This window comes from Sebastes umbrosus, chromosome 9, assembly GCF_015220745.1.
Source record: "Sebastes umbrosus isolate fSebUmb1 chromosome 9, fSebUmb1.pri, whole genome shotgun sequence".
Taxonomy (NCBI): domain Eukaryota; kingdom Metazoa; phylum Chordata; class Actinopteri; order Perciformes; family Sebastidae; genus Sebastes; species Sebastes umbrosus.
The window spans coordinates 21,890,467-21,915,578 of NC_051277.1; the positions used below are offsets into that span (position 1 = coordinate 21,890,467).

At 44.2% G+C, this 25,112-nt stretch overlaps 3 protein-coding genes across 6 annotated transcripts; all 3 read left to right on the forward strand.

Annotated features, from left to right (window-relative positions):
• The first annotated feature begins 393 nt into the window (after window positions 1-393).
• On the forward strand, window positions 394-13,153 carry eda (ectodysplasin A). 2 transcript variants are annotated; one of them, XM_037781177.1, is made up of 8 exons: window positions 394-967; window positions 8,201-8,300; window positions 10,188-10,226; window positions 10,508-10,678; window positions 11,033-11,067; window positions 11,193-11,244; window positions 11,671-11,795; window positions 12,097-13,153. In XM_037781177.1, the coding sequence occupies exons 1-8, from the start codon at window positions 596-598 to the stop codon at window positions 12,355-12,357; spliced, it is 1,155 nt and encodes a 384-aa protein (XP_037637105.1). In that variant the 5' UTR covers window positions 394-595; the 3' UTR covers window positions 12,358-13,153. The 2 variants fall into 2 exon arrangements, with proteins under 2 accessions (XP_037637105.1, XP_037637104.1); XM_037781176.1 differs by having other exon boundaries at window positions 397-967; window positions 11,671-11,801.
• A 297-nt stretch (window positions 13,154-13,450) lies between these two features.
• On the forward strand, window positions 13,451-16,960 carry LOC119493788 (tumor necrosis factor ligand superfamily member 13B-like). Of its 3 annotated transcripts, none has more exons than XM_037779226.1 (6): window positions 13,451-13,703; window positions 13,829-13,916; window positions 14,035-14,091; window positions 14,175-14,275; window positions 14,378-14,522; window positions 15,971-16,960. In XM_037779226.1, exons 1-6 carry the CDS (start codon window positions 13,518-13,520, stop codon window positions 16,084-16,086), a joined length of 693 nt encoding a protein of 230 aa, XP_037635154.1. In that variant the 5' UTR covers window positions 13,451-13,517; the 3' UTR covers window positions 16,087-16,960. The 3 variants fall into 3 exon arrangements, with proteins under 3 accessions (XP_037635154.1, XP_037635152.1, XP_037635153.1); XM_037779225.1 differs by having other exon boundaries at window positions 13,452-13,703; window positions 14,175-14,287; XM_037779224.1 differs by having other exon boundaries at window positions 14,175-14,522.
• Window positions 16,946-19,938, forward strand: LOC119493787 (transforming growth factor beta activator LRRC32-like). Its single transcript, XM_037779223.1, has 2 exons — window positions 16,946-17,087; window positions 17,204-19,938. Exons 1-2 carry the CDS (start codon window positions 16,998-17,000, stop codon window positions 19,064-19,066), a joined length of 1,953 nt encoding a protein of 650 aa, XP_037635151.1. The 5' UTR covers window positions 16,946-16,997; the 3' UTR covers window positions 19,067-19,938.
• The last annotated feature ends 5,174 nt before the right edge of the window (window positions 19,939-25,112 follow it).

A 25,112-nucleotide genomic window follows, 5' to 3' on the forward strand; every position in this document is an offset into this window, starting at 1 on the left:
TTAGAATGTTTACATTTAAAATTGTGTCAAGGGTCTAAATATTGTATATTTGTGACATCACCAATGGGCAGAAATCCTGACAGCTTGTTTCAAATGCGGAGTTTCTGAATACGGGCCTTTTGTATTTCCCTGTGGATTCAGTGTTTCGATATTTTCACAGTATTTATATAGGACTTAAGCCTGCTTTATAATAAAAAAACATGAAAATCTCACTTTTTTTACAATATGGGACCTTTAAGTTAATGGGTATTTTGAATTGATCTCACAGGCGTTGCAGCTGCTCAATGTGTCCATCAGGTGTCGCTCCACTCCTGCACACCTGGTTCCCTCCAACCCTCCAACCAACCCTCCTCCAACCTCTGGCCCGGATTGTCTGGGCTTCGTAATTGTCCCTCGACCAATCAAAGCAGAGGTGGGCGGGTCTCCATTGTTACTACAGATAACTCGGGAGAAGTTTGCACCACCACTGTAGCTGCTGCACCACCTCATATATGAGTCTCCACGCTCAATGAATAACAGCCGCGGCCCGCGCGAGAACACACACACGAGCCTGACTATGCCGAGATAAAGAAGAGCGTCTCTCCGTCTCCCTATAATGGCATGCCATGGTGATGGTGCTGGTTCCCCCGCGCAGCAGGAGCACTTCCCGGACAAAGTGATGCCCCTGAGGGCAGCAGCAGCAGCAGCTCCCTGCACGTGTAACACTAACAAGAAGTGCACCAGGAGCAGTCGGAGCAGCAGTGCCGTCTTCCTGGGATTATTCCTGCTGTCCTTGTCTCTGCACGCTGTCACCCTCGTCTGCTATTTGGACCTGCGCTCCGAAGTCAAACGGGAGATTATCCACCAGAAGCGGGACTCAATATTGACACTAGCGGGCAGTGACCTGGCTGACCCGGCGGCGGTGCTCTCCTCACCCGGACACCCGAGACCGGACTCCGGCAGCAGCCGCAGCGCAGAGGAGCACGAGGTAAACATTCTAAAAGTGTATTCAAAAAAAAAAAGAATGTATCAAAATGAAGAGCAACATTTGTAAACATTCTAGAGTGTAACAAAAAAAAAGAATGTATAATGAGGTAAACATTCTAAAAGTGTATTAAAAAAGAAAAGAATGTATCAAAATGAAGAGCAACATTGTTTCCATTCCTCAACACGGAGGCTGTTCGTGTTCATTCACCTCCGTTCAGTGCTCCTGTTGCCGGATTCACGGTGTCAGGTTTGTGCTCTGTTATGGCATGTTTCTTGGGCAACTTCTTCTTCTACAGTAGCCTGTCACGAACGTTTTTGCCAGCTCAGTTTTCCACACAAATATGTTTTGAATGAGAGCTCCCGTGTGTGTGTGTGTGTGATCTCCTTGTTGGACAAAGATGCACAAAGGTATAAGCTTTAAAAAAAAGGCTGTCACCTGGCCAAAGTCTCCAGTTCACAGGTAAACACATCCAGCAGGGAGGAGGCATATCAAGGAAGCTATAAGAGAAGTATAGGGTGCTAATTCATAGAAACACAAGAGGCTGCTCACAGTTAACTCATTTCCTTTATTTTCTCCTTAATCAAATCAAAGATGCACAAAGGTATAAGCTTTAAAAAAAAGTCTGTCACCTGGCCAAAGTCTCCAGTTCACAGGTAAACGCATCCAGGGAGGAGGTATATCAAGGAAGTTATAAGAGAGGTATTTGGTGCTGATTCATTAAAAAAAAGAAAGAGGCTGCTCACAGTTAACTCATTTACTTCAGCTTTATTTTCTCCTTAATCAAATCAAAGATGCACAAACGTATAAGCTTTAAAAAAAGTCTGTCACCTGGCCAAAGTCTCCAGGTCTCAGGTAAAAACACATCCAGCAAGGAGGAAGCATATCAAGGAAGTTATAAGAGAGGTATATGGTGCTGATTCATAAAAAAAAGAGGCTGCCACAGTTAACTCATTTGCTTTATTTTTCTCCTTAATGAAATCAAAGATGCACAAAGGTATAAGCTTTAAAAGGCTGTCACCTGGCCAAAGTCTCCAGTTCACAGGTAAACGCATCCATCCAGGGAGGAGGCATATCAAGGAGGTTATAAGAGAGGTATATGGTGCTAATTCATTAAAAAAAAGAAAGAAAGAGGTTGCCACAGTTAACTCATTTACTTCAGCTTTATTTTCTCCTTAATCAAATCAAAGATGCACAAAGGTATAAGCTTTAAAAGTCTGTCACCTGGCCAAAGTCTCCAGTTCACAAGTAAACACATCCAGCAGGGAGGCATATCAAGGAAGTTATAAGAGAGGTATATGGTGCTAATTCATTAAAAAAACAAAACAAGAGGCTGCACACAGTTGACTCATTTACTTTATTTTTCTCCTTAATCAAACTACATTTAACCCAGTTTGTCTTGTTCCCAGAGCTCCCTCTCCACCCCCAAACAGACTGTGAGGTGGATGCTCAAAACTTAGGCATCCTGCCCAGCTGGATTCACAGAGATGGGGTCAGTCAGTGTGCTGGAGCAGGTGGACGGGAAAATGAACTGGATCACCAGCAGGTGCAAAGCCCCAAGGGCTGATGTAAATTCATCAGGACTTAGATGGGGGCAGTTGGTACTTGGAGCGGAGCCAGCCTCGTCTCACATGTGTTTTCCTTTCTGGCAGCGGGGCTGATTGAATGTTCATTGTGTTGTCTGTGGCTTTGGCAACAGCTGCCCCCCCTCCCTCCCTCCTCCTCCTCCTCTCCATCACAACCACCACCACCACCACCACCACCATCTCACACTCCCTAATTCCATCAGTACAAAGGGACCAAGCGTAGGTCTCAACTTTGCTTGCTCAATTAGCTCACCGGTTGTGTAAGCAGAGAGAAAATGATCCACTGTGTGTGGGGCATTGGCCGGACATTTAGTTGTGCAAAAAGCGTCAACTTGATAGTCACCCCAGAGGAACGGAGGCTTTCATTCCTCTGTAGGAAAGATTACAGAGATCAGTTGCCTGGTGTTGGTGTTTGCTCCGTAACATTTTCCCCTCACAAGTGGGAAGCTCAGCCTAGTCATTTAGTCGTCAGCGTGTCCTCGGCTAAGCTTATTTTAGTTTGGTTTCCCCGGCTGAAGCCCAGCGAGATGGGCCCTGCTATTCAACCCAGATGGTGACGCTTCATGAGGTGAAAGACTGTGGCCCAGCTGTAAATATTTAACAGCGCTGTGATGCTGTCCTTGCCAGATGTCTGCATTAAACAACTCTGATTACACATCCCACAGTTTACATAGTTGGAGAAACAGGAGCATGTGGCATTTGGACGCAGCGGCCGCACTTGTTAGCTTTTCAGGCATTTCCTTTGAAGAGTCTCTTTTGTTGAGCTAAAAATTGTTTATTGGATTTTTCACACAAGTCTTCATCAAAGGCCGCATCAGTGCGATTTCATGCGACGTGCAGGTATACAGACAAGTGTAACAGACGTGGAAAGTCTTCAGAGAAAACAAAAGCAGGAACAAACATACACACCACGTAGACTTGCATGTGATCTCGCTGACACGGAGAGTGCATAATGTCCTTTGTCATCCCATAGTGCCAGTGGATCAATGTGTAACCTCAGTTCAGATGAACTCAGTCCGCTTTGTGGTCGAGTTGTATGTTGAAAAAGACAAGTGGCGAGGCTTCATGTAATAACAGTGCGTGTCAGATAGTTTTCAACTGGTCTGGTCAGCGTCGAACATCAAACATTTGGCACGATTCTTTTGTTTAGCGTCTCCTCGAGTCAAACAGAATGGAAAGAGAAGGTTTCCTCGGCTGAGATCGTGGTATCAAGGAGGATAAAGGTTATTTAAACTGGATAAAAGAATGGAAAATGACATTTATATGAGTTTTAAGATGTAAATATCTTCTCTTAAGTGCTCGTGGAAAGAAGCAAAGGGGTTTTCTTTGCGTCAGGCTGAAGTGTTTTAATGCTTAAATTTGATTTATGAAAAGAAAACACCGTCCCGTGTTTATTCTGGCAGCAATTTAGTTTGAATCTAATATTAAATTTTATTTTTTCATCCAGTTAGGGCACATTTGAATGCATTTTTTTTACCCCATTTTTGTCACCTTGTACTTCAGCTACGACTCGCCACTTGTTTTACAGCCCCTTACCAAAAAAAAAAAGTCAAGTGGACCTATGAAGGCATAAATGTATAGATCCACAACTGATCTGAAGACACTGATCATGTCTATAACCCCCAGATAAGGATCCAGGCTATATAAGCTGTAACACTACAAGTGTCTGATCAGTTTTCAGAATGTGTCTGTGAACTTGAGGTGAGTTGTAACTTGAGTTGCGGGGTGCTCCGAGGCGAATAAAGAAAATAAGGCAAATGCTATCGAAGCAAATTTGTAACAATATAATACAATTTGAGCCTATCCATATCTGTCAGGATGTCTATACAATTTTTATTCCCTCAGATGCAAGTACAGAAATAGACAATATTGTTGAAAGGTTTATAGATTTTCAGAGATTTTCTAGCAATGATACTCATTGTGGCAGGAAAATATACAATAGAAGCAGGAAAAGAAATGCACTCAAAAATAACGTACCACTTAACATCTCACACTCTTTCCAATCCAGCTAGTTGCTTCTTAATGAGAGCAGATGATCTGGTCATTTATGATCTGAACAAACACTCTTTCCCTCATCAACAGCCACAGTCGGTATGCCCTTAAGCAAGGCATTAAATCCCAGCTGTCCAGCAGATCTGTGCAGTTCCCAACAGTAAAAAGCCCCTCCCAGGTGTGTGTGTTTGTAGCCCGAGTGTGATGCGGGACATTACTGAATAAGAGCAAGTGTCACTCCCAGACAGCCTCGTTCACCTGACCTCAGTGAGCGACACGTCATAAAAGTCAAACCCGTGGAATATTTAATTGTGTTAGCTCAGATTTTATTCTTCAGCCTAACATTTTTCTTATAACCATTATATGAAATAATTCTCTCCTCTGATGTATGCCTTCAAAGTCTCACAGAGAACAGATGCTGAAACATCTGGAGTCTAGTTAACGGCTATTAAAAAAGTCAGTTTGATGGGACACAAAGTCCTCAACAGCATACAAGCTCTGGGGCGCCGGGGTGGGCTGTCACCCACATCTCCTTTAATTGTGACCAGCGCGTGATTAGTTAAAACAGCAGTATCGTATGTACAGATGGGAGCGAGCCCTCCGTATCGGGAATTAATCAGCAAGGACACAAGTGTCATAAAAGCACAAGGCAGAGGAGGTCGAAACATCAGAGATACGCGGCTGCAAACTTTTCCAAAGAAGACTGAATTGTCTTGACAGACAGACGGCGTAGACGCCCAGTAAAGATTAAGTCCAGAGTCGCAAACATCTACCAAAATAATAAATTCTCAAAGCATTCGCGGCATTCAGCGAGAGGTCGCTTTGCCAAGCGGTGTTGCAACAATCTGAAATGTGATTGGCTGCTGACAGGCAACATTTCCCCTAAGGTTGAGCTCCACAGCTTTTTTTAGATGACAATCTATGGATGCTGTTATTAAATTACCCGAGTTATGGTTTAAAACACATGGCCTTCCAGAGAGCAGTGTGTGATATTGGCTGAGGTACGGACACTCCTTTTTAGTAGGATATTTAAGAAGAAAACACGCTGTCGCAGTCTCAGCAAAATGCATGCTATTCAAGTTAGTAATGCCTGCACAGCAGTGATGGGCACTCAGTCTGCATTTTCACCTCCTCACCTTGAGTTTCACCTCCTCAACTTTATAACTTCACATTCTCAACCGCAACGTAGAGACTAATTATCACTGCTAGTGTGAGATTTAGAGGCGTTACTGCAACCAGAATGTCTGGCAAAAAGTATTAGTCAAAAAACACTTAAGCTGTAGCCTTTTATTTTCATAAAAAAGCGTGAAAAGTTGTGAATTTCTGTGGTATACAAGTGCAGAAATGGGTAGAGATACAAGCCGTTGTAATACTAAGTGTTAATAGGGCAAAAAGAAGTCCTGTGATCACTAAATTACACATCCCTGGGGTGACTGAATTTTAGTCATATCCTTGCGGAGCAACGGGGAATCGCGTCGTCTCCACGCAACAGCACCCCCCCCACGCTTTGAAGATTTGAAAGCCCTCTAATTAATAGCATTTTTTCCCTTGTGCTAAAAAAGAATGGTTTACTCAATAGTTGGCACTTGGCATACATACCAACACGTTGTCATCCTGATTTACTGTAACTCTGCGTGCCTTTGAAGGGTATGAGGGCTGTAAATGTTGTAATGAAGTGAAATGAAGCAAACAAGGGGCGCAAAGCCATTCCTCATAGTCGTATAATGGAATCACTTTTTTTGCCTTCATGTGCAACAACAGACGCACCAGAGTTTTTGGTAGTAGCCTTAGCAGATTGCTTGTTTGTTTTTTGTCGTTTCTGCTGGGGCTTAATCTCGGGCCAGAAATTGGCTGTTGAATCATGTTTGGCTGTCAGAACAGACGAAAGTGTAATGCCATATGCCTGAACATACACCCCGAATCCTTTGAGAGGTAAAAAGCTCCCTATATGCCAACAGCTGGAGAGGAGATGTGGAGACACCTGCGCGCCAAATGAACAGCGAAACGTCGCTGCTCGCGGGAACATCTGGAGGTCTGTGCGTCGACGAACCACTCCAACACACACTCCTCCACCGTCGGGCTGGAATTCCCGTGCTTATAAGGTCAGACGCGGCTGGCAGCTGGTCAGGGATGTAGACTTTAACTACTTTGCCCAGCACAGCCAGCCGGGGGGGTGTTTGACATGATGCAGCTCATCCCTCACCGCATTGGAGGGGAGGGAGGGGGGGGCGGGGGTTCCCACATCTGAGACGAGGTATAGAAGAAACTAGAAACATAACTTTTTCTTGTCTGTCTTCTTATGGTCTATCAGTGGCTCTGCTTGGAAAACCACACAAAGAGGCACTGGGAGTTCACGCTGCTTTTTCCGGAGAAGGAGATTTCTCGCCGTCGGGGTTTTGGAGTAAACATAACAACTAGCTGTGTTTACTTGAGCGTCACAGCTGGAAACATGGAGTATGTCATCTTGTACCCAATTGGGATGGGCCCTTGTGGAAAAAGAGAGGTCAAAGTGCCTGTCAGTACGCTTGTCTGATTCATTCCCAGCAGTAAGAATGACTGATACATCATTATTTATTATCTTTTGATCCCGCGCTAAGGGGCTGCACGTGTCACTGCTTTGGAGATGTCAGTTATCCAAACTCCAAGCAGATGTCCGGCACAAATATCAGTTGTCTGGTCATCTGTCTTCAGCCATCGAAGGCCTTTATGCTTCACACTCTCACCATTATTTATGCTGACACTCCAAAGTGTGACCGAAAGCAATCTCTCGTATATTGCGGGGCTCGACGAAAAGGAGGCTTTGGGTGGTCTTGTTGTGTTTCCAGTGCTGAGTTTCTTTGTCTATCAGATTCTGGGAATCCTCCAAGGATGTGATCATGAAAACTGGCTGCCCTAACAGAAAGCGACTTTGAAAGAAGCGTTTTTAAACCGTCCTTAGCACGACACATTTTTTGTTGTCGGAGTCGGTCTCGTCTCGAGCGTGCTACAGTCAGGTCAGCGCGTCCTACGGAGTTCATGTGAATGTAGGTCGACCAGAACCAGTCACATAAGAACACAGGCATGCGGTTTGCCCCGCCACTCACTCGCCCATGGGAACACCCCACCACTGTAGCATAGCTTTCTCTGTTTTTAGGGATGAGCTCAGAGCAGCTCCATCAGATCCTTTTTCTTTTTAGCTTATTCATGCTACCTCCTGAATAGGGCTGGGACCAGGTGCCACATGAATGGGTATTGCTCTCAGATTAACCGCAATTCATGTCCTCCTTTTGTATAAAAAGGTGAATTTTAGAGCAGTCGTGTCGAGGTGACTGTCTCAAACGGCAGAAACACAGACAAAAGTGACTTGGGTTACAGGATGTGTTACAGCCCCAATGGGACAGACAATGACTTGGCCACAAATGAATGTGCTTGTCTGACAGTGTCTCGTGTCTTTTCAAATGCCCCAAGTTGTGTCTGTGCAAACATTATACCCCAAGAATAGAAAAGGCCACTTGTAACATGGGCTTTGCTCTCGAATACTTGTATCCCTTTTGTTTGCTTTCATGGAATTAATATAATATATAAGGTATTCATATTCTGAGGAGAGTCTCTGGCCCTCTTGAATTTCCTTCTATATAAATTTTCCATTAATATTTTTCTTTTGTTTTTTTTTCACCAGGAGAAGTTACTACACAGACATAGCGAATTCCACGCCACAGAGGACCACAGGGGCATAACTCAGCGGGCGAAAAGAAGTCCCGGCAGGCAGACAGAAACAGGTACCATCATTTACTAATGCTGTGTCATGTCCTTACACCTTGATAGAGAAGTCACATACTGACACTTTATTGTCTCCTACTTCACCCTTCTGTATTTGTCAGGCTCAAACTCCAAATTCAGTACCAATAATGACCAAAAAAAACCCACAAACCATTGCTCTCTGGTGCACCTGCATCCATCTGTTTTCTGGATATGTACTTGGCGAAGGCCTCGTCGTCTGTTGAGCAATGGTTTCTGTAACTCGTGTTTGTTTGGAGGGGATTCAGTACGGTGTAAATAACTTTCGGGGGACTTAAAGTGGCTCTTAAATTTTCATAACAGTTTGTTAATGGTTTCTCACTTTTTGCGGAATTGATTTTTTACTGCTTTGTGCTTACTTAACAAAGCAGCTCCACCACATAATGCTGCCGAGTTTATAGAGCAAGAGATTAAATGGCATGGGATTGATTATTACTTGGACAGCAAACAAAGACAACAAGGAGTTTGGGAGGGTTTCACCAATTTGAAACAGACAGCGAAGCCCGGTGCGTTGATTTCCCCAGTCTCGAAGTAATATCAGGTCCCTGAAATATCTTTTCTATCTGTCAAATAACCAGTTCTCGAACTTCAGATTCCAACTGTGTTATCGGTCAGATCTGAGAATAAGACAAAAGAAAAATTACTTTGTCAAACATGCAGTCATTTTTAAGGAACCAGGTGGTCATTTTCTGAATCATCGGAGACTTTGATGGTTTTCATTAATTCCACCGAATTGATTCATTGTAATCAATAGCTCCGCAGAGAACCACATGGCCGATATGTCTGAATTAGCTTTTGTAGTTTGTGTTTAGAATGTGAGCAATGCAAATAAAAAAAAAAAAAAAGCGAAGCCTTTTGAAGTTTCATGTCTGAGTGCAACAAGTGCAGCATGATCACAAGGCATTCCAATGTCTGTGGCGTGACACTGAATACTTGAGGGGGGAGTTTAGTGATTGTGTTTAAATTAGAAGAAAAAACTCACCTTTGAGACTTTCTACATAAATCAGTAAAGTCCCGAGCCTCTAAACACTAATCATTCCCAGGTCTCTCCTCTGCTCTCAGCGCACAGACAAAGGCTTTTGTAATCTCAGCCTTAGATGTGTGTTTCTGTGTGTGTGAGTATGTGTGTGTGTGTGTGTGTCCTGTGTTTGCACGTGTGTGTGTGTGTGCGTGTGTGTGTGCATTCTGGGCACTCCTAACGGGCACCAGATTCCAGATAGGGCTGCTCGTTAAGAGAAATCTACGCGGATGCATCCAGTCATTTAGCCAGAGGAGAAACACTGGCCATATGTTTGAGGGGGACTCAAACTGTGAGGTTTTAAGGTTAAATGGCCTTTGTAGTTGTAATGACATGGTAAACACAAGAGCAGCGAGACGGCTTTTTGAAAAGGATTCTTCAGCTGCACACAGAGCACACACACACACACACACAAGTGCATTTTGTCTTTCAAGCACTGACATAGATGCCCCACCAACATCCATGCACGCACACACAGACACACATGGTTGTAAAGGGGAGACTCACACACACACATGTACACACACTTTCATCTGCATTCTCCATCTGGGCTTAATTCAAAGAAAAAGGATTTTGGCAGGATAAAGTATCTCTCTAATGATCTTCTCCAGTTCCACTGCCTGTGAATGCTTAAGGCACTTGTTCATACAGAGGAGGTGAAACCACACTTACAAATTACTACACTAGAAGATACCACAGACTGACATACCTCCACTCCAGTATTCAGAGCCCAACATCTGAATCTGTTATTTTAGGATACCTACACGGTACGAGCTGTTATCCGAGATGATGATAATTGTTCGGGAGACCATTTCAAGCTTAATAACCGCCCTGTTTTTGTTCCTTACAGAACCAACTGGAAGGGAAAGAAGGAAAGAGAAGAAAAAAGGTAATACATAATAATTCAGTGATCTTGGTCATTTATTAGACTGCTACCCTCTGCCTACTTTCTGGAAGTATCCCTGAGGTGTGACTTGGGAGTGATTCAATATTTGATTCCGTCCGTCGGGCACATTATTTCTGCCTCTTGCCTTTCTTCATATGAGAATTTACAGTCTGTACAGATGCTGTACACATTGTAAATTTGTGATTTTAGGCTATATAAATAAAATTGACTTGACTGTCAAAAGATTAACCTTTGCCAACCTATTTTGCTTTCTCTCTTGGCAGGGAAAAAAAGGTCTGTGCCGGGCCCCCCTGGTCCCCCTGGTCCCCCGGGCCCACAGGGGCCGCCGGGCATCCCTGGAATCCCCGGTATTCCAGGAAGCAATGCTGTGGGGCCCGCTGGACCCCCTGGACCCCCCGGGCCACAGGGACCTCCGGGCACTCAAGGTCCAGCAGGTATTAAAACATAAAAATAGAAATGACGCGATAACACGCTGCGATAGCCAAGAGTGGAGCCGGAGGACTGGAAAACACCCACGAGTTGAGAGATTCGTTCTTAGATTACACTATTTTCCCCGCACGCAGACACGTTCCCACACTAGAAGGGGGCTCAAGTTGTCAAAATCGATGAACTCATTGCGTTCGCAGTGAGAGTTTCTGATGCGGGATGTCAAACATTGTGTGGGAGAGCAGTGATCGTTTCTTAAACTATTTCACTGTTTGTTTTGTTTTAATCATCATCATCTCCTTTGTTCCCCGGCAGTGTTGAATGCCAGAAATTTATCATGTCTCTTTCCCTTATTGTTGCAGGGGTTCCCGATAAGACGAAAACAAAAGAATTCCAGGTAGAGTATGTCAGCTATTGAAATTAAATTTTACCTCGCACACAATCCCAGATGAAACCGCTGTTCTCGTGTTTTACTGTGTATAAAGATTACTCAACCAGAGATCTTTTTCTGTTGTTTTTCAGCCTGCAGTGGTTCACTTGCAAGGGCAGGAAACAACCATCCAAGTGAGAGAAGGTGGGTCCTCTGTCTATTCTCAGTTGTAGCTGCACCTCTGTCTCTGACACAAAACAATAAACATGTCAAAGACTTGGGTCTGCAACTCTTCTACTTTACACAGATTTACACCAGAATAAATATAAGATTTTACAGTTAAGAGGGCTGAATGTTGCTACCAATATTTACTGTAAGATTAAAGCAATCCTACAGCTACTGCAGGATTAATATACAGTTATAGGCTTATATTATAAATGAGACATGTGTTAACTCCTGGTCAAGAGCCTCGCATGCTATCAGATTTAGGGTTACCCTATGTCTAAAAGGAGTGTAAGCATTGTTAGCAGGCTTATGTTTTCTGCCAGTAATGAGCTCTGGTTGCAGTTAAACACTGCTGAAAGCTGTTTATGTTGACTGTTTGCCTCTTGTTTGTTGTGACATGTTTAGATCTGTCTGAAGGCATCCTTAGGAACTGGAAGATGGTGTCCATCCATCACCGCGTGTTTAAAATGCACTCTCGCTCTGGAGAGCTGGAGGTGCTGCTGGACGGTGTCTACTTCATATATAGTCAGGTAGAAGTGAGTACGGTCCTTGACGTAACTCTTATAATTTACAGTTTAGAATGAAAAGAACTGGCAGTCGCTCTGCAGCTAAGCGTAAAAATCTGTTCGCTTTTGCTTGTCCATAAATGTTTGAGTTATATTACGAGACATATTTCTTTTCCCGTCTCCCTAAGTGAACATCTATAACTCAAACCCTTGTTTGCTACTCTGATATTCCAGCTGTTCCATCTTTAAATAAGATCTTACATATCATGTGGTTTTTGTTTTGACTACCCCTCTCAGTCTCGTGTGAATTTTATGTCTCCACCAGGTGTACTACCTCAACTTCACCGACATTGCCAGCTATGAGGTGATGGTAGACTCCAACCCGTTCCTCCGCTGCACCTGCAGCATCGAGACGGGACAGCGCAAGTTCAACACCTGCTACACGGCTGGGGTGAGCCTGCTCCGCGCCGGCCAGAGGATCTCCATACGCATAGTGTATGAGGACACCCTCATCAGCATGACCAACCACACCACCTTCCTGGGAAGTGTCAGACTTGGAGAGGCTCCATCTGCTGGACAGAACTGATAACTACACACAGCCAGCAGCCCTCTCTACATGAAAATACCCCCTGTCTTGCCCCTGTTTAGAGGATACATAAATCCTCCAGGTTACTAAAGTTGAGGAAGCCCCCGGGTGACTTTTGTCACTTTCACATTTCCGTATCAAAAAGGGCAATATAGACTTTTACATTCCCCCCCTCACGTTGATTCTGTGCAAAGAGATCAGCCTCGACGAGCCTCGCCAAACAAAAGTTTCTATTTATAGTCACCATTTTGTGTCAACACAGACGGCATCTCTCTTTATAACAAGGAAGGACACTGCGCTGACATATACTTAATATTTACATATTTTTAAGTGCTGTTGAATGATAATCTTGTATCTCCAAAAACACCAGCTATTCAAAATGTTTTTATTTACAGTTTGTATACATGGATATTTTAATTGATTTAATGATATTAACAGTTATTAGTAAGTGGTTTAACAAGCTCCATATGCCTCTGGGTTATAAAATGATCATATACATGTTCAAAGTATAAAGATATCTATGCAAAGCTGAGTAAAATCCATTACAACTGGAGTTATAAGGTATTCAGAGAGCAACAGCACTATATATTTTGCACACATTTGCACTACAGCATCCCTGCAGAATATCAGCGATATGTTTTGTTACAGTGCTATTGTTTAGTTACCGTATGAATGAATCCATGTGGAAAAATGATAGTTGTTTATACGTCTCTGTACATATTGTATATAAAAAGGGATATACTTTTGTAAATGGAGTTGATTGATGGATTAAAATGTTTCATTTTCTGTCTAAACACATTTGTCTGTCTCTTGTGTTTGTGTAACGGGTGGTATTGATTTAAAAGGTTAAAACCTTCTCTTTCATATTGGACTCCGCTGGCACGAGTATTGACAAGAACAAATGACTCTCTTTGAGTGAGGCCTTTAGCGTTATTAAAATGTGGCTTTTACTCTGAAGGCGAGTTTCACAATACACTGCAAATTTGGCTGTAATCTTCATGCTATCTAAATGAGTTCCATCTTGAGAGGCACAGAGGAGATAGTTCCTCATTTGGAAACTAATTTTAAAACTGAACGTTCAGGTTTCCGGGGTTAGCTGATGTGTGACCTCACCCATTTCAGTAACTTGAGGACATCCAGTCTTTCTCTCTGGTCTCACAATGCTTTACAATGCTTTATTATCACTAGCAGCATTTATGTTTTGTCTTAGTCTTTTCCTGGTGCACAGAGCCAGTGTTTTAGAAAATGATTTTCGCAAACTCCAAGGGGACATAATTCTACAATTAAATCAGCCACGTTCTGAGGGAGTCAATGGGAAAATGGCCAAGATGTCTAAAACAAGTGAGGTATGTCATTGATTATGCAGGATGGAGTCATCTTGGACATTGTACTACTGAGATTTATGCCATTAGTGAGTGTTCAGATAACGCTGCAATAATAAATTGTCTCCTAATGCTTTGTTTTCTCATAGGACATAAAGCCAAGTACTTTGCAAAAAGCTCAGAGTTCTCTGAAGATGTCTTCAAGGAGAGTAAAACGGGAACAGGGCAGCTGCAGAGGTGGGTTGGAGCTGAAAATGTGTCCATTAGTTACGGTCTAATCTGGTAGTGAGACAATAAACAGTACATGCTAAGTTAATAAAATTAAAGTGTTATGTTGATTTCCTCCTCTTGCCAGCTCCAACATCATTCCTGCAGTTAACAGCTAACATTAACAAACAGCCAGACACAAGAGGTACAACTAAATTCAAGTATTTGGCTTTAGCATCGCACCGTATGCCATTATTTTGAATAAGTATATCTTGCCTTCTCCCGTAGGAAATATAACAGTGATCCCTTGGACTGTTTCTGCGCAGCAAGGAAATGCAATTTCACAAAAAGAAAACAGAATTGTTGTCCAAGAAGATGGATTTTACTTGGTGTTTGGACAAGTATTGTGTCACTGTTACTCAAGCATAACTAAATTGATATTACATCTGATTTGTTCCAACTGCTCCGCTAATGTTCTGCTTAATTCACAGGTTTTGTTCAAAAGCCCAAGTACAGTTATGGGTCACATCATTCGAAGCTGGGGTACCACTGGAACGGGGACGACATCAACAGAGCTCTTGCGCTGCCTGCAAGAGATGCCAGATGAAACTCCTGCCAATACATGCTACACCTCAGGTCAGTGAGGCGATACTGCTGGCCTGCATCGTGGCCACTTAAAGATATAGTTCAACATTTTGAAAAATATGCTTATTTTTCTATTCTTGCCAAGAGTTAGATGAAAAGATTGATACCACTCTCTGTCTTTGCCGTAAATATAAAGCTACCGCAGCAGGCGGTTGAGCTTAGTTTAGCACACGGACTACCTCTGTCCAAAGCATAAACTAAATATGCCTACTAGCACCCATATACCTTGTTTGTTTAATTTGTACAGAAACCTGAGTATAAAAGCCAAACATTGTGGTTGTACAAGTGGGCAACTTCTGGGTCAGAAAAGTGAAGCCAATGCAGAAGTGCCTTAAACTTGCATGCCTTTTAATGGCCAGCAGGGGGCGACTCTTCTGGTTGCAAAAAGAAGTCTGATTGTATAGAAGTCTATGAGAAAATGAACCACTTGATTTATTACCTCGGTAAACGTAATAAACTTGAGTTTATGGTCTCAATCGCTAGTTCCAAGTCTTCTTCAATACAGCGTGATGTTCATTTAGTAAATTATGGTCCCATTTAGAGTAAAATAGACCATAAAGCAGGGAAGGCTTTAGAGCGTGGCTACCTTGTGATTGACAGGTCGCTACCACGGCGTTGTACGGTCTGGGAGTTGTCCGTGTTTTCGTCTTAAAACTTTAACCCTTTTACAGTGTGTTTTCAGTTCATGAAAGTTAATTATAACCTTTTTGGAAATGTCTTATTCAATGTTCGGTTGTGCTTAGCTCAACCCTCTCGTCTCACTTCTGGTTGCAAAAAAACAAGATGGCGATGGCCAAAACACCGAACTCAAGGCTTCGAAATGGCAGTCCGAAAACCTCAGGGTGGCGTCACGGTGACTAATTCCACTTCTTATATACAGTCTAGGGCTTTGCTGGACTATTTCTTGGCCGGAAGTAGTGACTTCCTGGAGTCTTATCGTCACCCTGAGGTTTCCAGACTGCTTCTGGCCATTTACACTTTAGTACAGATTAAACAGATGAGTTAGTATGTGTTGATTTTGTGAGTCTTACGAGGTGCTGGTAGGAGGATTTTGTTACCTTTGGACAGAGCCAAGCTAACTGTTTACCTCTGTTTACACTCTTTGTGCTAAGCTAAGCTAATCGGCTGCTGGCTGTAGATTCATATTTAGGCGTGAGAGTGGTGTCAATCTTCTCATCGAACGCTGGGCAAGAAATTTGGGTGCATTTCACAAAAATGTTGCACTGTACCTTTAACTTTAGCAGCCTCTCCACCATTTTCTCATAACACCAAATGAGGGAAAATCTTTTGTAAAAAAACCCTCCAGTACAGCTCCAGAGACTATGCCAAGGAGCATTGAAGCTGGCCTCAGTAGGAGACATTATGTCAGCTTTTCCTTTAATTTGTTACCCATCTTGTGTCTTCCTCTGATGCCTTCTTCTGTGTATCGTCCGCTACAGGCATAGTGCAGCTGCATCAGGACGATGAGCTAGAGTTGGTGATACCATACAGGCCCCAAGCCCTCATCTCTATGGACGCAGACTCAACCTTTTTTGGTGTCATACAGCTGAACTGAGACAAGACAGTATGAAGATGATAACTCTGCAGCTCGTTGCTGCAGGATGTAGAAAACTGACACTGAGCCGTGTGAGGGGATGCTGATAAAAGACAGTGACAGACAGCAGCAGGATAACTGTCGGAGCCTGTCATTAATCTCAGGAAAATACATAATGAACTTTTTAAGTGAACTTCCCATTTCTTGTGTCAGTTTTTTGAAGACAACTTCTTTTAAAACCCTTTAGCTTTGATGGTGTATCCTTCAGGTAGTCCACCTGGGCCTGTCCCCTAGTATTGTTTATGTGCGCTACCATCTCCTTTCATCAGTCTATTTTAACATGTCTCTTTATACCTTGCCGGGAGCTTCCCTCCAGCTCCACCACCGCGCCGTCTGTTTATTTGTTCCTCTCGTCTATTTTAGAATCGTTTCCGTTTTCCTAATATGTCAGGAACAAACAAAGGTTTAAATTTATATTTCTCTGGAGGTGTTTTCCTGGTTGACACAAAATGCTCAACACTGTAAATACTTTATCATGATACAATTTAACTTGTTACAAAATAAATGTGTATTAGTACAAATAAATTCCCAATTGGTATTAAGGTTCATAACTAATTTAGAACGTATGCATCTGTATAATTGGTTACATTAAAGACAGAAATATGAGCATCTTTGTCTAAAAGCCTGTTTTTATCCAAATGTTTTCTTAATAGAAAAGTGACATATCAGTGGTCAAGCCTTTATTGTCTAAATATAGTATCCACAGTGCCTATCTGGTGTCCACAGCTGTTTTCTCTCTTCTATTTTTTATGAAGCCTGGCTATAAGAGGGTGTGTGTGTGTGTGTGTGTGTGTGTGTGTGTGTGTGTATATGAGCTCTGGCAGCAGCAGTAGTGGTACAGTTTAACAGCAGCAGAAGCAGCAGCAGGGAGGATGGTCAGACATATGTTCTCTAATCTCCTACTGCTCTGGTCAATCAGCCATGACCTCTATATAACTGGACTGACATATCACGAGCCAAAGGTAGGCTCAAGATTTATCATTTTGTGCAATATCATTGCAATTGTTTTCAGTTTTTTTGTGGGTTTGGTTTCCATGGTTCCCTCTTTGATTATGATTAATGCTCCTTTCATTTCAAGGAGCGGTCCTGGAACAACCAGAATCTACGTTCTGTCCCTCTGGATTTGGATGTGAGGCTCAGAAGACTAGACCTGTCCAATAACTTCATCAGACAGCTGCACACACTTGCTTTGCCATACTTGGAACAGCTGGACCTGAGCTCCAACCAGCTGGATCTCATCTCCGAGGGGGCTTTTGAAAACCTGGCTCGACTCGAGGAGTTGAATTTGTCCAGAAATGCGCTGAACAACGACGTTGGCAGCAACGGCAAAGCACTCCGATCCATCAGAGGACTGAAGAGTTTGGACATATCAATGAACGGCTTGAGCGATGATGCAGTGGAGCTGTATCTTCGGAACAAATCGTCCCTTGATCAACTTAAGATGACTGGTAATGCTTTAACAAGACTTTCACACAACTTGTTCAAAGAGAGTAAAGGTTTGAGGGCCATTACTATCGACGACAACCAGATTTCGGTGATAGAACAGGGGACGTTTGAACCACTGAGCCAATTAGAGATGCTAAACTTGGCCAAAAATAACCTCGCACATATCTGTGATTTCAAATTACATCAAGTGAAATATCTGAATCTCAGTCGAAATTCAGTTGAGTTCTTTGTTACGCGTGAAGACGACCAGTTGTACAAACTTGAAACTCTTGACCTGAGCCACAATAAACTCCTTTATTTCCCAATTGTTCCCAAAATTAACAGTTTGCGGTATCTTCATTTACAGAATAACATGATTGGTGCCTTAAATTCAGAGGCTGCAATGGTATCAGAGGCCAATGCTCTTTATCGTGATATCACACGTGAGAAAACAGTTAGAAAGAATAACCTACACTCAGTATGGAGGCTGATGCCACTGATTTATATCGACCTGAGCTATAACCACTTCAGATCTTTCCCACTGGAGACTTTGAGTCGTCTCTTATCTTTAGAAACTCTGAATTTCAGTTTCAACTGTTTGCAAAACATCACCTGGAATATAAGAAATGACAGTGAGTCAGGACACCATCGGCAGCTTTTCTTTCCCTCCTTAAAGTACCTCGACCTGCAGAGTAACGGCCTCGGATACATTTCTCCACTATATCTCAAAGCTCTCCCACAAATACAAACATTAAATCTACAAGACAATTCTGTACAACCTTGTGACTCTACGGACCAATCGACACAACAGATAGATCTCAACACATCCTGTGTGGTCTTCGGGCAGCTAAGGACTCTTAAGCACCTCAATCTTAAAGAAAACAACATCAAAATGCTTCATCCAAACACATTTCTAAATACCTCTTTGGTTTCTCTGAACCTTGCAAGAAATCCACATATGGTGATGCACGGGGATGCATTAGAGGGTGTGCAAAAGACTCTCGAGTCCTTGATCGTCAGTGAAAACAGCATGACCCGCTCTGATCTGTCTTTACCCTGCATGCCAGCGTTAACTCAGCTGAACATATCTAACAACAATCTCGACGTGATGCCCAGCAGTTTGAGCTGCTCTCCTCTGAGAGAAATCGACATAAGAAATAATCATTTTGCGTCTTTAAACCATTCTTTGATTCCTGCTTTATCCCTGCACCTCAATCTAATGTATGTTAGTGGAAACTATTTTAACTGTTGTGACAGTAAATGGCTTATAATCCTACATGAGTCGATGATAAAACTGCCTGACGTTAGTGACGCTGTTTGCTTTGCAAGTGATGGAAACATTACGATGTCGGGGTATCTGAAAAACCCTTCAGTGAATTGTTTGTTTCATACAAAAGCACAGGAAATTCACTTTGGGACAATGATCATAATCGTTTTATTTGTAGCTGTAATATTAACAGTGTTCGTCATAATCACCAGGAAGGTGTGTTGCACACAGAGATCATTCATAGTGTGACATGTAAAATCTGTTATCATTGTTTTATTGTTCTATCTATGCACATGGGTTACATAAAGTAAGCAAACCAAATACAACCATGAGAAACTGGATAGCAAACTAAAGTAACTGAAGCATAATTCCTGTGAGTTTCATTTTGCATAGCCCATTTTACCACAAACAGAAGTGGGACTACTGAGACTGTAAAAACTAGCAGACTTTAAGTTAACAAAGTGCAGTAAAATCTTCATCATCTAACACGATTTTATTGTCATCACCATCCAAGGCTTTGTTTTATGACTCACCTGCACACTATTACTCATGTAGAACATGCATCCCGCTGTGTGACCTGCACAGCCAAAATGTTGTGATTAAAGTGGACTCCCAAGCTGTTTGGTTACGGTGCATGCCAAATCGCTAATCAGGCGGAGAATTTTTGCCCATCCTTCATTGTGAAATGTTTGCTTGCAACTGAAAGGTTAGTCTTGGCTCAAATTTTTATGACGTCTGTGGAGCCTTGCACAACATTCCCAGAATCAGAACTCCTGAACAATTCAATAAAACGCAATAAACCTTTTTCAAAATTAAAAACATGAGCGTTCTAAATGGGCCCCTTTGTATCTTCTGTTGCTATGTTTGTTAATGCAGTAGCTGACAGGAAGTAAACTTGGACCAAAGATGTTGCCCAGCAACAGAATGGCAATGAAAAGGTCTGCAAGAGAACTTGTACGAGATTCTATATCACCATATTCTATGTGTTTATATAAGATCCATTTTAATATTCATCACTATCTGCATTGTGTTTTGTTATGTATAATTCAGGTAGCCCTGGCTTTGAAATATTGTAAATGTGGCAACAGTTATGCTGTACATAATAATAAATATGTTTTAATAACCAGACTATGTTGGCAGTCTTCATTTTAGAATATGTACACCTGCAAAATAAATCACTGAGGTTCGGAGGGGAAGAATTTTGGTGTCTGTGAATTTCTGTTTTTAGTTGAGCAACTTGAATTCCACCAAGACATAAAATATTGATAAGAAGGACTATCGTTCAGTGTGAGGTGCATTCTCACTGAATTTGGATCCACTACTTTAAAGAAAAGAGAACCTCTCCGGGAACCATCACCTTAACGTGCTGGAGAGGTTTGTGTGTCCCTATGACCCTGAGGGCTGTGTTGTCTGGAGCCTCGTGCTCCTGGTAGGGTCTCCCATGGCAAATTGGTCTTAGGTGAGGGGCCGGACTAAGAATGGTTCACAAAAACCCCAATGACGACACGAGGCAGAGGAGGAGTTACCCGGCCCGGAGGAAGCCCGGGGCCCACGTCTGGAGCCAGGCCCAGACGGAGGGCCCGTCAACGAGCGTCTGGTGGCCGGGCTTGCCACGGAGCCCGGCCGGGGATACCCCGAAGAAGGAACGTGGCACCCCCCTCCTCTCCATCCTGTGGGCTCACCACCTGCGGGAAGAACCGCTTGGGTCGGGTGCGCTGCCACACGGGTGGCAGTGAAGGCCAGGGACCTCGACGGACTGGACCCGGGCGGCAGAGGCTGGCTCTGGGGACGTGGAACGTCACCTCTCTGTGGGGGAAGGAGCCGGAGCTTGTGCGGGAGGTGGAGCGCTATCAGTTGGATCTGGTAGGGCTTACCTCTACGCACAGCCTCGGTTCTGGAACCGTACTCTTGGATAGGGGTTGGACTCTATTCTTCTCTGGAGTTGCCCATGGTGTGAGGCGCCGGGCGGGTGTGGGGATACTCACAAATCCCCGGCTGAGTGCCGCTATGTTGGAGTTTACCCCGGTGGACGAGAGGGTCGCCTCCCTACGCCTTCGGGTTATGGGGGGGAAAACTCTGACTGTTGTTTGTGCGTATGCACCAAACAGCAGTTCGGAGTATTCGGCCTTCTTGGAGACCCTGAATGGAGTCCTGTATGGGGCTCCAGTAGGGGACTCCATAGTTCTCCTGGGAGACTTCAACGCGCACGTGGGCAACGATGGAGACACCTGGAGTGGCGTGATTGGGAGGAACGGCCTCCCTGATCTAAACCCGAGTGGTCGTTTGTTGTTGGATTTCTGTGCTAGTCATGGATTGTCCATAACGAACACCATGTTCGAACATAAGGATGCTCATAAGTGTACGTGGTACCAGAGCACCCTAGGCTGAAGGTCGATGATCGATTTTGTAATCGTATCATCTGATCTGAGGCCGCATGTTTTGGACACTCGGGTGAAGAGAGGGGCGGAGCTGTCAACTGATCACCATCTGGTGGTGAGTTGGGTCAGAGGGTGGGGGAAGACTCTGGACAGACCTGGTAAGCCCAAACGCGTAGTGAGGGTGAACTGGGAACGTCTGGAGGAGGCCCCTGTCCGAGAGATCTTCAACTCACACCTCCGGCGGAGCTTTTCTGGCATCCCTGTGGAGGTTGGGGGCATTGAACCCGAGTGGACGATGTTCAAAGCTTCTATTGCTGAAGCTGCGGCGGTGAGCTGTGGTTTTAAGGTCTTAGGTGCCTCAAGGGGCGGCAACCCTCGAACACCGTGGTGGACACCGGTGGTCAGGGAAGCCGTCCGACTGAAGAAGGAGGCCTTCCGGGATATGTTATCTCGGAGGTCTCCGGAGGCAGTTGCAGGGTACCGACGGGCCCGAAGAGCAGCAGCCACTGCCGTGACGGAGGCAAAGCAGCGGGTGTGGGAGGAGTTCGGAGCAGCCATGGAGAAGGACTTTCGGTCGGCACCAAAGTGCTTCTGGAAAACCATCCGGCACCTTAGGAGGGGGAAACGGGGAACCATCCAAGCTGTGTACAGTAAGGATGGGACACTGTTGACCTCAACTGAGGAGGTAATCGGGCGGTGGAAGGAGCACTTTGAGGAACTTCTGAATCCGACCAATACGCCCTTTATGGTAGAGGCAGAGCTGGAAGCTGATGGGGGACCATCATCAATTACCCTGGTGGAAGTCACTGAGGTAGTCAAACAACTCCACAGTGGCAAAGCCCCGGGGGTTGATGAGATCCACCCAGAAATGTTGAAGGCTCTGGGTGGGGAGGGGCTGTCTTGGATGACACGTCTCTTCAACACCGCGTGGAAGTCGGTGACAGTGCATAAGGAGTGGCAGACCGGGGTGGTGGTTCCCCTTTTCAAAAAGGGGGACCAGAGAGTGTGTGCTAATTACAGGGGTATCACACTGCTCAGCCTCCCTGGTAAAGTCTACTCCAAGGTGCTGGAAAGGAGGGTTCGGCCGATAGTCGAACCTCAGATCGAAGAGGAACAATGCGGATTCCGTCCTGGCCGTGGAACAACGGACCAGCTCTTCACTCTCGCAAGGATCCTGGAGGGGGCCTGGGAGTATGCCCATCCAGTCTACATGTGTTTTGTGGACTTGGAGAAGGCATATGACCGGGTCCCCCGGGAGATACTGTGGGGGGTGCTGCGGGAGTATGGGGTGAGGGGGGCACTTCTCAGGGCCATCCAATCCCTGTACGCCCAAAGCGAGAGCTGTGTTCGGATCCTCGGCAGTAAGTCGGACTCGTTTCCGGTGTAGGTTGGCCTCCGCCAGGGCTGCGCTTTGTCACCAATCCTGTTCGTGATATTCATGGACAGGATATCGAGGCGTAGTCGGGTGGAGGAGGGTTTGCAGATCGGTGTGCTGAGGATCTCATCGCTGCTTTTTGCAGATGATGTGGTCCTGTTGGCATCATCGGTCTGCGACCTCCAGCACTCACTGGATCGGTTCGCAGCCGAGTGTGACGCAGTCGGGATGAGAATCAGCACCTCTAAATCTGAGGCCATGGTTCTCAACAGGAAACCGATGGATTGCCTACTCCGGGTAGGGAATGAGTCCTTACCCCAAGTGAAGGAGTTTAAGTATCTCGGGGTCTTGTTCGCGAGTGAGGGGACGATGGAACGTGAGATTGGTCGGAGAATCGGAGCAGCAGGGGCGGTATTGCATTCGCTTTACCGCACCGTTGTGACGAAAAGAGAGCTGAGCCGGAAGGCAAAGCTCTCGATCTACCGGTCAATCTTCGTTCCTACTCTCACCTATGGTCATGAGGGTTGGGTCATGACCGAAAGAACGAGGTCGCGGGTGCACGCGGCCGAAATGGGTTTCCTCAGGAGGGTGGCTGGCGTCTCCCTTAGAGATAGGGTAAGAAGCTCAGTCATCCGTGAGGGACTCGGAGTAGAGTCCTTGCTCCTTTGCGTCGAAAGGAGCCAGTTGAGGTGGTTCAGGCATCTAGTACGGATGCCTCCTGGGCGCCTCCCTTGGGAGGTGTTCCAGGCACGACCAGCTGGGAGGAGACCACGGGGAAGACCCAGGACTAGGTGGAGAGATTATATCTCTACTCTGGCCTGGGAACGCCTCGGGATCCCCCAGTCAGAGCTGGTTAATGTGGCCCGGGAAAGGGAAGTTTGGGGTCCCCTGCTGGAGCTGTTGCCCCCGCGACCCGATCCCGGATAAGCGGTTGAAGATGGATGGATGGATGGATACTTTAAAGAAAATAAGACCCCTCTATGCAGCACATATTCTTTAAAATGAGGTTAAACTGTGTTCTTTCTCAAGCTTGAGAAAGTTAAGTATTCTTTGAGAGGTTCAAATGATAAATTCTTCAGTGCCCTGCAGAGGCTTCCTTTGGATGAGGGGCTTTAACTTCAAGTGTTCACAGGCACAGAGTCACGTTATTGCCATTGACTCTACGTTGTCACCACGCGATCTAAGCAATTTGTAATTTTAATTTTATTCTACTTATTCATTCATTTTATTTTCTGCGTCATATTTTTACCCACTTAATCTATGCCTCCCTCCTTATGTGTTACATTACCCTCATAATTAGTTGTGTACAAGTCTGTGTATCATTGTACAAGTGATGGTTTTGTAATTGAATTTTGTGCATATGGCTATGCTCTGGGCTCACTTTCCCACTACTTCTACCAGCAAATGATGCTTCCAATACATGGGACTTCTATGATTTATTTATTTATTTTTTTTTTTTTTTAATATAAACTCGGAAAAGAAAGTTTGGAAGTTTGTGTTTGGTGGATTATTTCTCTGTTGTTACAATGCTAATTGGCATTGTATTTTATATCGTTGGAAAGCCTGTTTATTTACCTTCACAATGCTCAATCATCAATCATCCATCCACCAAACAACTCAAAACAAGAGTCAATACCAACAGGAGAATACACTGTTTACCATTGGCAGAGCATTTTGGCAAATTTTTCTTGGGCGCTACCCACATAATCAGCTGTGCTGCTCATCCCACAAATGCATGATCCTTACAAGTTGGACATCATTGTGAAGGTAAATAAACAGGCTTTCCAACGATGTAAAATACAATGACCATTAGCATTGTAACAACAGAGAAATAATCCATCAAACACAAATTTCCAAACTTTTTTTTCCGAGTTTATATAACAGGAGAAGAGGAGAAGACAGACAATGAGGTGGACTGATTGTCGGGTGAAAAATGTGCAAAAGCCTCAACATGACATGTTGCAGTGTAAAATGAATCAAAAAGTATAGCTCAGGATACACCGGGGAGAAACTGCTATTGCAGGAGGATATCCTGTTAAGCAATCCCCTTATTGTCTTCTCATTGACACATCCTTCCCCTTTAAAACTGATGCAAAGTGCCATTTTGCAATTCTCACGGCCATTACCACTTTGTCCACTGGGTAGAGCCGAGGCTGTGTGATGCCAGCATTAGTGCCAAAATATCCAGGATGCCTATCAATCTGGCTCTTGAGCAATATAACTGTTGGAAATGTCTTCGTTGCCCCACCCACAAGATTTAGGTACTAGATCAAGTAGCAGCTTGACAAGTTCAAGCAAAGAGTACTGGAAGAAAAGAACACTGTGTGGATAGTATTATGTGTAAAACCATTGGAATGCAAGTAGCAAATTGCATTCATTCTTCTACTTGGTAGTTAATGGTAGCTGGCATTTAGACATTAGCAGCAGCTTGTTTGTTATAGAGCAAGTATTGAAAACTTGTGTCAGTCAGTCTCTCCCTCTAGGCTTACTGTATTTTCAGTGAACTCCATCCACAAGCCCAATTAAACCTGAGACTGTGGAA